Source organism: Marmota marmota, unplaced genomic scaffold, assembly GCF_001458135.2.
Source record: "Marmota marmota marmota unplaced genomic scaffold, marMar, whole genome shotgun sequence".
Lineage (NCBI taxonomy): Eukaryota > Metazoa > Chordata > Mammalia > Rodentia > Sciuridae > Marmota > Marmota marmota.
The window spans coordinates 33770942-33783778 of record NW_026000005.1 but is presented as its reverse complement, the minus strand read 5'-3'; the positions used below and the strand labels follow the sequence as shown (position 1 = coordinate 33783778).

General features: G+C 37.9%; 1 protein-coding gene across 1 annotated transcript in view; it reads right to left on the bottom strand.

The window, feature by feature from the left end:
* Nucleotides 1-346: 346 nt before the first annotated feature.
* Nucleotides 347-12837, bottom strand: part of Xrcc5 (X-ray repair cross complementing 5) — an 85431-nt gene continuing 72940 nt past the window's right edge. The window contains exons 17-20 of the mRNA XM_048808989.1: nt 12058-12172; nt 9764-9831; nt 1733-1807; nt 347-598 (exon numbers count right to left, since the gene is read on the bottom strand). Coding sequence (XP_048664946.1) covers nt 584-598; nt 1733-1807; nt 9764-9831; nt 12058-12172 — 273 coding nt within the window. The 3' untranslated portion in view covers nt 347-583. The remainder of the gene's footprint in view (nt 599-1732; nt 1808-9763; nt 9832-12057; nt 12173-12837) is intronic.

Below are 12837 nucleotides of genomic sequence, written 5' to 3'. Positions count from 1 at the left end.
CTTGCTTATGGAAAACTGCCTATTCACAGAGCCAAAGTAATGTGGTGATTAAAAAGGCTTAACTAAAAAGAGAAATGGGTCAGTCCTTCCCTGTGATTTTCCTATCTCAGCACTTGCTGGTAGGGAGCAAACATCACTGCTCAATCAGCACATCATGACTGTTACTGGAGGAGCAGACTGGAAAGAAGTGGGACTCACCAGTGATCATGCCCTGGTTCCAGAGGAGATGCTAATCATTTCATGAGTAATCCTCACCAATACACCAGGTCTGGAAGAATCTATTTTCCTGAAACTTCGAAGTATGTGTGTAATAGACTAAGAAGAATAAATCACAAAAGAAATAATATGCCAAACAAAAAGTAAGAATGCCTCTTTATAAACTTTGCATAAAGTCTGAATTATCTCTTACAACATGTATGCATGTGTTCACGCCATAGAGATGGAGGGGAATTCACTTCCAAGTAACCTGTTGAAATGATCTCCACAGCTTCGGGTTCCCCTGAATGGCTTCCAGGTTGTTGTGTTTAGAGTCTCCAGCACTATGAAGATGGCAGCTCTCTTAGATTCCCCAAACATCCATGACCTACATCATGTCCAGCTGTAAACAAAAATGACATATTAAGAAGGGAACCAGGCTGGATGTGTGCTGCATGCCTGTCTGCCTATCATCCCAGTGGCTTGGAAGACTAAGGCAGGAGGATCACAAGTTCAGAGCCAGCCTCAGCAACTTAGCGAGGCCCTAAGCAACTCAGTGAGACCCTGTCTCAAAATAAAAAATAAAAATGGGCTGGGGATGTGGCTCAGTGATTAAGCACCCCTGGATTCAATCCTTGCCCCCACCTCCATCCCCAAAGACCTGCCACTGATGCTCTGGCAAAACAGAGTTTAATGAAAACTATGTGATTCTGCAATCTGTATGCAGGGTAAAAATGGGAGTTCATAACCCACTTGAATCAAATGTATGAAATATGATATGTCAAGAGCTATGTAATGTTTTGAACAACTAATAATAAAAATTAAAAAAAAAAGAAAACTACATTGGTTAGACACGCATGGACTTGCATACTTATTCACTACTAAGTACTTTAGGAGTTAAATACCAAATCATTCCTCATTTCAGTATTAAGAACTTCTCACAAAAAGGATGAAAGCAAAGTATGCAGTTTTTGCTGGACAGTTATTGTGTGAGGTTTAAAGAGAAGAAGTTTCTAAACCTGAAAGATGGATGTAAATTCCAATATTTATACAGTTTTCCAGGTATCCACAGCATGGTGTAATGAGGTGCAGTAATCCTCAAATGCCTATTAGTCTATTTTGTTTATGTTAAGTTAATTGAGAACATTTAAGAAGTAGGTTTCTTAAAGGCTGTTCTTATTTGTCAACCCACACAAATTGCATGTTGTATTACTTATTTTTGGTTAAGAGCAATTTCAGTAAATTATAACATTTTGCTACTAAGAAAATAGCCTCCCCAGCTCGTTCTAGCCCTTCAAAGAAGAGAATTAATTTGAATGAACAATGTAGTTGAAATCACAGAACATAGGAATTTCCATTATGAAATCACCTATCTGATTAAATTTATAATGGCAATAAATAACAGTGTAGAGAACTTCTGATATGTTAGAAATTAAAACACAAATAAGAAACAAGTCTATGATAAGCAGCTTTTGTGGCTGAATTTACAGCTCAATTTCATTCTTTAGAACACCTGGTATATACTGAAAGCGCTTACCAAATCGTCTACATCACCACCTTCTTCAAACATGGCTGCTTTGTCTTCATGTGGTTTTTCTTTGGGGGCCAGAAACTGTGAATAGAAAATCAGTCATGTTACTACAGTGACATTTTTGCCTCTTTTGATGAAGCGAACAGTTTGCTAACATTCCACAGGCAAAACTAAGGAAGGCTTGCTTAGTAAAGTCCCATTGCAAATGGTCTTTAAAAATCAAACAAACAACAACAACCAAAAAAAAAAAAACAACAACAACAAAAAAAAACCACATACATCTTGGCATATTCTTCCTTTGGCTCTGGACAAGAGCACCAATTTTGAGGTTTAATAGTCCATACTAACTAGTTACTAGAGAAAGGTCTAATGAAGAGGGAGGATTTGTCAGGGCTTATCAGGATGGTGAATCTGGGGAGGGTCCCACATCAGCATGATGGACACGAATACCTCACTTGATATTTCATGTCTGCTTCCACAAGTAAGCTGGCAAGATAAGATTAAGAAAATAAGCACCCCCAAACAGTGTGTCTTGACTCAAATTAAAAAAAAAATGAGTGAACTTGAGAGGCTGCTTAATCCCTTTTATGGAAGTCCTTCCATTTGTTAGAAATTGTCAGAAAATGGGCAGATAAAAAAATGGATGAGAAAACTTCTGTTCGGCATCAGTGTTTTAGACCTGGAACTTATCAAAGGCAGACACAGAAAAGCAAAGGCCCTAAAGCCAGGTCTGTAAGGATCAAAGGATGATACTGAGAATTTTAAAAAGTTGTGAGTGCCCTAAAAAATCATTTGAATATCTTTTTTTCTATCCTGTCCCTCCAAGACATAATGGTAGGGTGTCTTTTCAAACTTCATGCATGTGGCAACTGCCTCCAAGAGCCAAGTTCTACCAATGCCTATCTATCCTGAGAATGTGACCTTTACCTGGGAGCACAGACCAGCCTATAGGAATGAGCATTTTAAAGGGGGTGATGAAAGGTAGACTATGTCTCTCTGTCAGCATTCCCTAAGTCAGCCAGAGTGCAGTGGAGCACACTTGTGTTGGAGCCTTTTGGCTTAATGCTGCTTTCCTGCAGCTGCCTCCACTCAGGCAAATCTTGTTATACATGTTATCAACATGAAAAAATGGCAAGAACTGCTTTTCCTATACATTCCTGTTATTGTTATGGTACAGTGGACATGATAAAGGTCTTTGAAACCTAAGACCTATAAATAAACTATATCTCTTTTAACAAATTATAAATCAAAGTCATTCACTAATTAGGTTGCATGCAGCAAATCTCAGGAAGCAAGCTCTGCCCATCTTTCCATTTCTGAAGCATAGAAACTCACACACAATTAACATAATGGTAACAGCAAAGGCTGTTTCTACATAGCTGGGCATTGCCTTGACACAGATGTGGCCAGGTTGACTTGACCTCTCCCCTGGACTTTGTTGCTTCACTATTCTTGAACCTTCATTTTGACTGAGAGATTAATTCTTTTAAGGACACATATGGATTTTACTGAACTATGTGCAGGGCTGGGAATCAATGCTACGACACGCAGAAAATCCTTGCAATGGGGGCAGACAGTCTGGAAGAGAAATGTAATGCAGCTGCTGTATCATTAATTCAATTTATTGTGGGTGATTATTAATAGAGATATCTGAGAACCAAGTATAGATAAATAAGAAATTCATACATTTATTGCACATGGTTTCCAAATTAATCTTTATAGTTCTCCTGATTATTGTCACTATTAAAAATTGTATCTTGCTTTCCCTACTCATTGTAATCAACCATTGCATGGTTTTCCCTATATTAGAAATATATGGCTAATGAATAAGTCTCATCCAGTTAAGGTGAGGGCTGGGGATATGTAGCTCAATGGTAGAGCAGGTGTCTAGCATGGGCTCAATACTCAGTACCAAAAAAAAAAAAAACCAAAAAAAACACGTCGAACACATAGGGTGAACAGAGTAAAAGGCAGAGCTGTGTCCTGTCATAGCCTTCTGTGGGACCAAAGAACTAGCATATCCAAAACAAATGACAAACTCCATGCGCTCAGTTGCACAACAGTCCACTACATCTTTTACATTAGTAACCTGAAACATTATAGGTATTTACAGATGAATATAGAAAATTCTTGATGTTTTTTGGCATTCAGCCTCTAAAAGTTGCAATTCCCATTCCTTCCTCACCTGAAAACCCTCTTTTAGAGTGAAATTAAAGGATAAAATAAGATAGGTCTGTCCGCACAGTGTGACCATGGTATATATAATCAAACACAATGGCACATGTCTGAGGATAGGCCAACTTCCTAGGAAGAGAGGAGCAGCAGCATAAAAACCCTTTCATTTCCATCAAGTGATAAACATCTGCAGCTGATTTCCCTGACAGATCTGCCTCACATTTCTGCATAGCAAATTATGGCTAAAAGCTGAGCTGCCATCCATTATGTTCCCAAGCCCGGGCAAGGCTGATCTCTTATACACAGTGCTCTTCCTCATCAGAGGCTGATCTCTTATACACAGCGCTCTTCCTCATCAGAGTTTTTAATGGCAAGTAATTTCCAGGCTAAGCAGTGACAGGGAAGCTAGAGGAAGCTATAGACAGAGCAGAGAATTCAAGGACTGGTTTGCTTTCTCAATAAAAGGAACCATTCTCTGAATGCAGCAGAAAAGGGTAGGAGTCAAGTTTCTTCTTTTCTCCTGTCCTTTTCCTCTGCAGAATGCTGAGAAAGGAGATAATAAATAGAAAGGACACTTGTGTGATACATTCCCCATTCCTCAGCCATCATCCACGTGGTGTTGGCACAAAGAGCCTCTTACCTAGAGATCTTTATGAGATGAATAAACTACTACTTTTACTCATTGTGTACTGAAATGTAATCCTGGCTACAAGCAGAGAAATGGAATCAATAACCTCTAACAATCAGCTTGTGCTCAGACCCCTACCAACGCCCAAATTAAAAACACCTGGCTTCCATCAGGCTGATTCCAACACTATCAGGTGACCCCAGATGTATAAAAAAGCATCAAAATGAACAAGTTTGCCTAAAATGCCATAAATTTAGGTTTCATTAATGTCATATGTAGCTTATTTTATGCAATAATGGCAATAGACTGCATCAGAAAAATCCTCCACCCTGGTTTGTAGAACACAACCATAACCTCGGCCCTTCAGGAGCACTTGAAAACTTTGGGACCACTTCATAACTAATTTTCTTCAAAAATAAAAAGGAAATACTACTGTTCACCCTATTTATCTTATGGTGTTGTGGTGAACCTCAGAAGAAATAAAGAGCAAAAATTCTTTGTGGCAGTTTAAGTTTTCTGTTCTAATTATTTGGAATATACCTAATATACAACCACCAAGCAATATGTAAGAATATCTAGCATATCTTTATTCATGATTGCTAAAGTTTGGAAATAATCAAATGCCCATCATCAAGGTAATCAATGAATAAATTGCAGTATAATCGTTAAAAGGGATACTACATAGTTATAATACAGAATGAGTAATTACAACATCAGTGAACCATTAGGCATGATTCCAATGATATGAAAGTCAAGAACAGGCAAAACTCTTCTCAAGTGACAGAAGTGAGTACTGGTTACTTGGGGGATAGAAGGGCTCTGACTGAGGAAGCCCTGGGGAGCCTTTTGGGTGGTGGGCACACAGGTATATGAATATGTAAGAGTTCATCAACTTGTATACCATATGATGTGTTCAATTACTATACATGTTCCATCTTCATAAAAATTTAAAATGTTATCTTAAAAGTCTCAAGCTTTAAACAAACATTAGGTAACACTCTGATATGCATTGCTGCTTTTCTTATACTAGCATACTGAAAAACCACACCAGAGATTTAGGAAATCAGAAAAGAACAAAAGTAAATGTCACAGGGTCCAACAGGGGCCAGTAGTTAGAGATTCTTAAACCATCTTAGAATCCTTTGCAAGGCTTTGGTGATCTCTTATACATTCATCTGCACGAATCTGGGTGTACTCTTGAAAGAGGAAGCACTGAGTATCTCTTCTCTAAACAGATGTGACTGGTGGAGGCATGGAGAGGTGAAGCCATGGTGTGGAGGGAGGGTGGCTAGAGTAGGAGTCCAGGGGGTCTTGGTTCTGGTCAGTTCTGCTAGTCATTAGCTTGCTGTGAGACACTGAGTTATTCAACTTCACCTTTCTGGATGGTATTAGAGAAAAAACCAGATCACTAAACTAAGTATCTATGATATTAAGATAGAAAACGGATCAAATAAAGGATAGATGAGGCTGTTAAAAGGAAAACAAGTGCTAAAAATGTCCCCCACCCCCAAAAGCTTGAATCTAATGAATATTTAGATACAGCTCAGCCTCTTGGATTCCTCAAGGCTTGGGGATAAATCCTCTTTCTCCTGTTCTTAACATGGAATAAGATGACAGGAGACCAGGGGTCAGTCCTAGAAAGAGATTCCCAGTCAGTCACTTATTTTGAGATCTTAGAAACCCTGCTTTACCTCTCTTGCCTATGAGAGCGCCAGGAAGTGAGACCAACATGATGGATAAAGGCACTCAGGACTACACAAAGACTTTACCCAACATCAAATGCTAAGGGAATGTCTAACACTACCATCTAGAAACAGAAAAGGTTAAATGAAAGAATTGACAGATTATAATGACAATAAAAATGGGCTCCAGAGATGGGTAATATGTAGGTTTCAAAGTGAAATGAAAGCTACTGGGAAACTTTTGATTACCTAAATTTATGGAAGAATATTCTATGTCTGCAGTAGGGCTAACTTACCTGTTTCTCAAAAGAATCACAAAATTCACATATTTTAAAAATACACTAGAAGAAAATGGCTCTCTTTAAGGTGTTGTACAAGTGCAAAGTTATAATTTAATTTCCACCTAAAATGGACAACCCTAGATAATTATTTCCTTTCAAATAACACTTAATAGCAAGAATTTGACAGCTTGCTAACTTTTAATAACTTATAGTAAATATATTAAAAGAATAAGGAAAATAGGGACTACTGCATTTTATAGATTATTTGTAAGACTTAAATCTATCTAGGAATGAAGGTCCAGTGCAGTGCACAGGGACCAGAATTTTAATCTTCTTGCTGCCTCTGAGTGCTCATAGTGTAACCCCATTTAAACTTTGTAGAATTTGGTTTCCCAGTGATAACAGGACAGTATTCTGCTCCTGCCAATTCGTAGCAGATCACTATATGAGGATCACAGAGACTGTACTGGACACTTGGTTCTGAAGATACATACAAAAAAAAATTTCTCCCCCCCAGTGCTAGGGATTAAACCCAGGGCTTTGCGCACACTAGGCAAGCACACTACCACTGAGCTACATCCCAGACCTACACAAAATTTTATTACCATCTCTTTCTATCATTATCTAGATAAAATGTGCATGTTTTAAGTAAACATCACATAATGTGAATGCTTTTTTTTAGAAGTCAAATGTTATATAAACATTTGGTATAAATATTTAATTGACTGAAGCATTGATAAATGTGAAAAAAAGAAAATGGCATTTTCTAGATGTGCGTCTGTAAGGTTAACGTGCAAATTTAATTTCAGATGCTACAAAACAACGTACATTAAAATGCCTAGCACAGAGCTGGTGCTCAATACATTTCAGTTGAATTTCCTCCTTCTTATCTGCCAAAACAGTGAAGTTTTGCTGGCAGTATCAAAAGTGTACTTAGTGTGCCCTGACTGGAAATTGTTCCAAAAGGAAGAAGTTGCAAGACAAAGCCAGGTATCCCATGCTGGGAGAAGAGATTCTCTTCATGTTTTTTATTAAGTTTTCTCTATTTAGTGACATTACCAGAGTTGTCTTAAACTACAACTGAAGTCAGTTCTGGTGATATTAGAATCATCTAAGGATACCACCTCATACCTAGCAATTAACTGAAATTTTGCTCTATAGCTCAATTATCAGACTCTGTGTCCTTAAATTCCAAAGAAGATATCACATTTGCAATATAGAACAAGCCTCACACAATTTAAAAATGCATTATCCCTTTCTAGATTTCTTTCCTCTCTAATATTCAGGATTCAATGAGCTGTGACACTTGGTTAAGATGCACAGCTAGGAGGGAGCATTACCTTTTCTAGACCAGTGCTCCCCACTTCCTCCAAAGACTGTAATGTGTTCAATTCTCACTTGGATGACAGATTTTTGTAAAGCAATAATGACTAAAATTAAATTGTATGTCTTGACGTATTTTACTTGTTTAGCAAAAACCTTCACCATACGTAAGGACTAACATTATGTGTCAACTTGGCTAAGTTATAGTGCCCTGCTGTTCCATGAAACACTACTTACTCTAGATATTTCTGTGAAGGTATTTTGTAAATGAGTTTACCACTTATAATCAGCTAACATCATTTTCAATACATTCAATAACTGACGGGTCTTATCCTGTCAGTTGAAGGCTTTAAGAGAAAAAAAAACAGGTTTCCCAAAAAAGAATTCTGTTAAGACTAACAAAGAAGCCTTGTCTGAGTTTCAAGCCTGTCAGCTTATCTTATACATTTTGGACTTGCTAGCTCCCACAATCACATGAGCCAATTCCTTAAAGTCAATCAATCAATCAAGTGAGGGAGGTGTGTATGTGTATGTGTGTGTGTTTTCTTTGGTTCTATTTCTCTGGAAAATTCTGACTGACAAATTCTACTACAGTCCAAGGGGAAAATAAAATCGTAACATTGTATAAACTGACAAATAAAAATAAAGCCAAACTGTTACCTGACATACCCAAACTCTTGGTACTCACTACTGACTGTGGAAGAGGGTACAGACACTGCGAACCCCTCTGAGACAACAGTCAGCTCCTAAGAGTATGTGTCTAAAATTCTAGAAACATACTCCCTGAAAGTAGGGACCATATCTGTTCTTTAAGAAAAACTTTTGCCAGGCTCAGTACTGATTAAAAACTCTTATATATGCTGATTAACTTGTCTCCCAAACAATATGGTTTCTGTCAGATGCCTTTGTATAGTTGAAAGTTGGAGGCATTTTCCATTTAGCCTGAATTGAGACCTATGGTGAACTTGCTCCTGCCATTCCCTTGATACATTCCTATCTGCTGGCCCCAGGTCAAACTCTCTCTCAGAATATACAGTTATTTTTTTGAGTCTCCACTGCCACCCTATGCTCCCTTGTACCCAATGTTTGAGCTTCTACAGAGGGCAGAGGGCTGTCAGCATGCAGCACAGGACGTAGTGCATAGCAGAAGGTTTGTCAGGGTGGTTGCCAGGCACTGTCCTAGCAAGACTGGATCCATTAGTGATGGTAACTAAAACTAAATGCTATAAACTATGTTTTTGAGCTATTGAATCTAATTCCATTAAAATTTCATCACAACCTTGAGGTATAATGAAGGATCCGTGAACTAAATAGCTATGTGTATCGTGACTCATAGCTGACTCTTGACTCAAAGCTCATACATCAGACAGGGAGGCCTTGTCCTAACAATTGTGTTAATCTTCTACTGAAAGAGACCTTTACTGAAAATAGCTGGATGTCCTTTATGCTAGAATAGTTTTTTTCTACCCGCTGCACATTCATCTGAGAGACTTTAAAAATTCAAACAAACCATGCCCAGCACCCATCTCAAACAAACAGAATAGAATCTCTGGGGTGATTCTGATTTTTAATCAGCATTTAAAAAAAAAAAAAAAAAAAGTTCCTCAGGTGACTAAATGTGTGGCCAGCGTGGGAAATCACTGGGCTAGTGGACTTTATAGCCTTTTGCCAGGGTCTAGGCTAAACCTGGAATGTACTAGGGAGGTCAGAAGCTCTAGGACTACTTAAGCTGGGATTACAGGTGAGTTCCAGAAATACAACTGAGGCCTGTGGAAAACTGAGTGGATTATGTTTCCCACAAGTATGCTGCAGTTGAAGCAATTTGTTTGTTGGCTGAATAAAGAATGAGTGCCCTACTTCAGGCACCTTAAAATTTAACTTCTTAAGGACATCTAGGAAAATAATGCCCACCACAATGATTCTAATACAGGGAATTCTTTCTTAATACCTTTTTGGCTTCCTCAGCTGTGACAGAACTTCCAGAGGCTTCATCTTTGGTGATCAGAGTGATTCCATCTAAAAAGTAATTCACAGAGTAAACTTCAAATACAAATAGTTAATCCTAATCTCACTTTCCTTTCCATCATCTCCTCCCACCTTTGCTCTGGAGACTTAAAAATATAAAGATGCTCTGTCCTAAGAAAAAAAAACCCATAAAACTAAAATGGCAATGAATAAACATCTTTCATTTCATCTCACACTATCCTTTCTCTTATTTTTGCTAGTGTAGTAAGAAACAAAGGCCACTTGTGCAGTTCTACCCACTCTATGAAGGCTTTCTTAGTCAACTTCAGAAAGACACAGCACTCCCTTTTAGAATTCTTAGATCACTTTTTAACCCTTGGAAATCACTCTTCATATTTTGTGTAACTATTTGCATGTTTATCTGTCCTTCCTCAAGGGCAGGGAATAGGTACTATTCATCTTTTTATTCCCCTCCATGTAGTACATACAAGAAGCTCAATAAATAAATGTTTGAATGAGTGTATTCTTTTGTCCAAATCCATCAGTACTCAATGGTGGAGTGTGTAAATATTTTGAATTAAGCAGTGTGACTGGCTATTGATGAAATGACCAGAGCACTAGGTCAGGAGGTAACACACTGTTACAACTGGTGTCTGTGTCATTTAATATAGCATTGTGCATCAATTTTAGCTCAGTGAAGGCAAACGACAGAAAATCTACCCTTTAATGTTCTCTTCTTCCTAAGATTCTTTCCTATCTCAAATGGCTGATGCATGATACTCATAGAAAAACACATGCATTTTTAACATTCATTTGTACCTAGAAAAGGCACAGGTTTTAGGTATTCTCTAAGCAGCATATAAACTCCCAGAAAATAAGGATCTTGTGCACATACTGCAAGTTTGCTTTCAGCAAATAGTATGTTTTAGGCATTCATAAATACCCACACCAACTTCCTCTTTCATCTACTGGGATAGCCATGGTGACAAAAAAAGTGATTTGAGTAAGTCCCATTCACCATGTATCCTAATTGCTTTTGCTCACCAATGTAGAGGTTAAAGGGTTGAAAAATTAACTGTCAAGTAACACTGCCTGGGATGAAATGCCGCCTGTTACAAGGTGGATAGATAGGTGTGTAACCCCATCCAGAATTTACACCGAAAAACAGGTGGAGACTAATTTTTGCCTCTTGATTTATAAGTGAAAGTTTCATACCATCTCTTAAATTTATTTTCATATGTATTTTTAATAAATAATATACTTGAGTTCTGAAAGAAAACTGGGTCATGTTTTCAAAAACAGGAAAAAGGCATGAAGAAAATCAAATATCAAATGTAACATTGGAAGAACATGTGTTCATTCCTCTCTGGGTTTAGTTTGTAGTGGTTGCTATGAATAAGTGAGGAAATGAGTGGCTTTAGTGAATGAAGATGTGGGGCTGCTGACTTGGGAAGCCCAAAAATGTGGTAATGAAAGGTAGCAGGGAGGCAAAATCTGGGTAAGTCAGTCCAAGTGCAGTGGACCAAAGAGAATGGAAATAGCCTAAGAATATGAGAACGGGGCAAAGTTTGTCCGCACAGTGGCTTCAGTGAACAAACAGAAGGGCACAATCTTAGAAATGGGTCATGCTGCACAGAGTGTAACATCCACTTGGTATTTATCAACTCTGTATTGATGCTTATTAAAGGGGACTTTGAGTTCAATGAATCCTGGGCATTTCTCAAAGCCAAATGGGAAGTCTATCAGGTTCCACCGGGCATGATGACACATATCTGTAAGCCCAGCAACTCTGGAGGCTGAGGCAGGAGGAGGCTCTCAAGTTTGAGACAGTCTGGGCAACTTTTCTAGACCCCGTCTTGAACTAAAATGAAAGGCTGGGGATGTAGCTCACTGGGAGAGTGTTTCCCTAGCATGTTTGAGGCTCTGGGCTTGATCCCCAGTACCACAAAAGAAGAAGGAAGAGAGAGAGAGTGGTGGTGGTGGGGGTGGCCAGGCATTTTACTAGTTAAAAATGTGGGTGAGCACATTACTAAAGAAAACTACTTTCAAGATTCACTTGGGGGGGGGGATGGGGAGGGGAGGGAGAGAGAGAGAGAGAGAGAGAGAGAGAGAGAGAGAGAGAGAGAGTGTGTGTGTGTGTGTGTGTGTGTCAGTCAGTCACCAGGCTTCCCCACCTAGGAGATCATGCAATATAATTTATGTTTAGAAGTTGTATGGATATGCAGCAGCATCAATATCTAGAGGGGGAAATAACCCAAAAAACAAAGAACTCCTTACCCTGAACAACAATGTCCCAGAAATGATTTAACTGTTTAACTTCCACTTTCTCTCGAAGGGATTTCATGAAACTGTTGAAGTGCTGTTCTTCTGAAAACTGTGGGGGCAAAATCCATCATCTTCAGACCAAGGTACAACAGATTTTGAATCCACCATATTTATTTATTTATTTGTTTATTTATTTATTTTAAAAGTTCTTGTAAGGTAGATGGAAGCTGGCAATTCAAGTTGAGCTTTATTCGTTGAAAACCAGAAATCCTTCCACCTACGCAAGGAACCAACATTCCCAGAGCCACATAGCTTTTTTGGTACCTAAAACTTTGTTTTTAACTAAATACAAACAATATCAAACAAAAGAGAATAATTCATTATTCAATGGATGCTCATGTACTGATCACTCAGCTTCAGTAATTATTACTTAACCATCTGCTTCATCTAGACCCTACCTTCATCTCCCATAACACTTGGATTATTTTGAAACACATTTCAGTTTTATTACTTAACTTATACATATTTCAGCATGCAATATCAAAAATTATTTATTTTTTCTAATAAAATATATTCATTTGCTACTCTGCATCTCATAACAATTATTAATTCCTTAAGAGAAGCAAAATTTAAAATATATTTTCTTAATTATTTCTTTTTAAAAAATAATTTTATAGTTAAATATAGGTCTTCATTAATACTGACTGACCAGTCTCTAAAGTTTATTTTGCTCCTTTTCCATCTTTTTAAAATTAATTAACTAATTAATTTTTTTTTTTTTTTTTTTTTTTT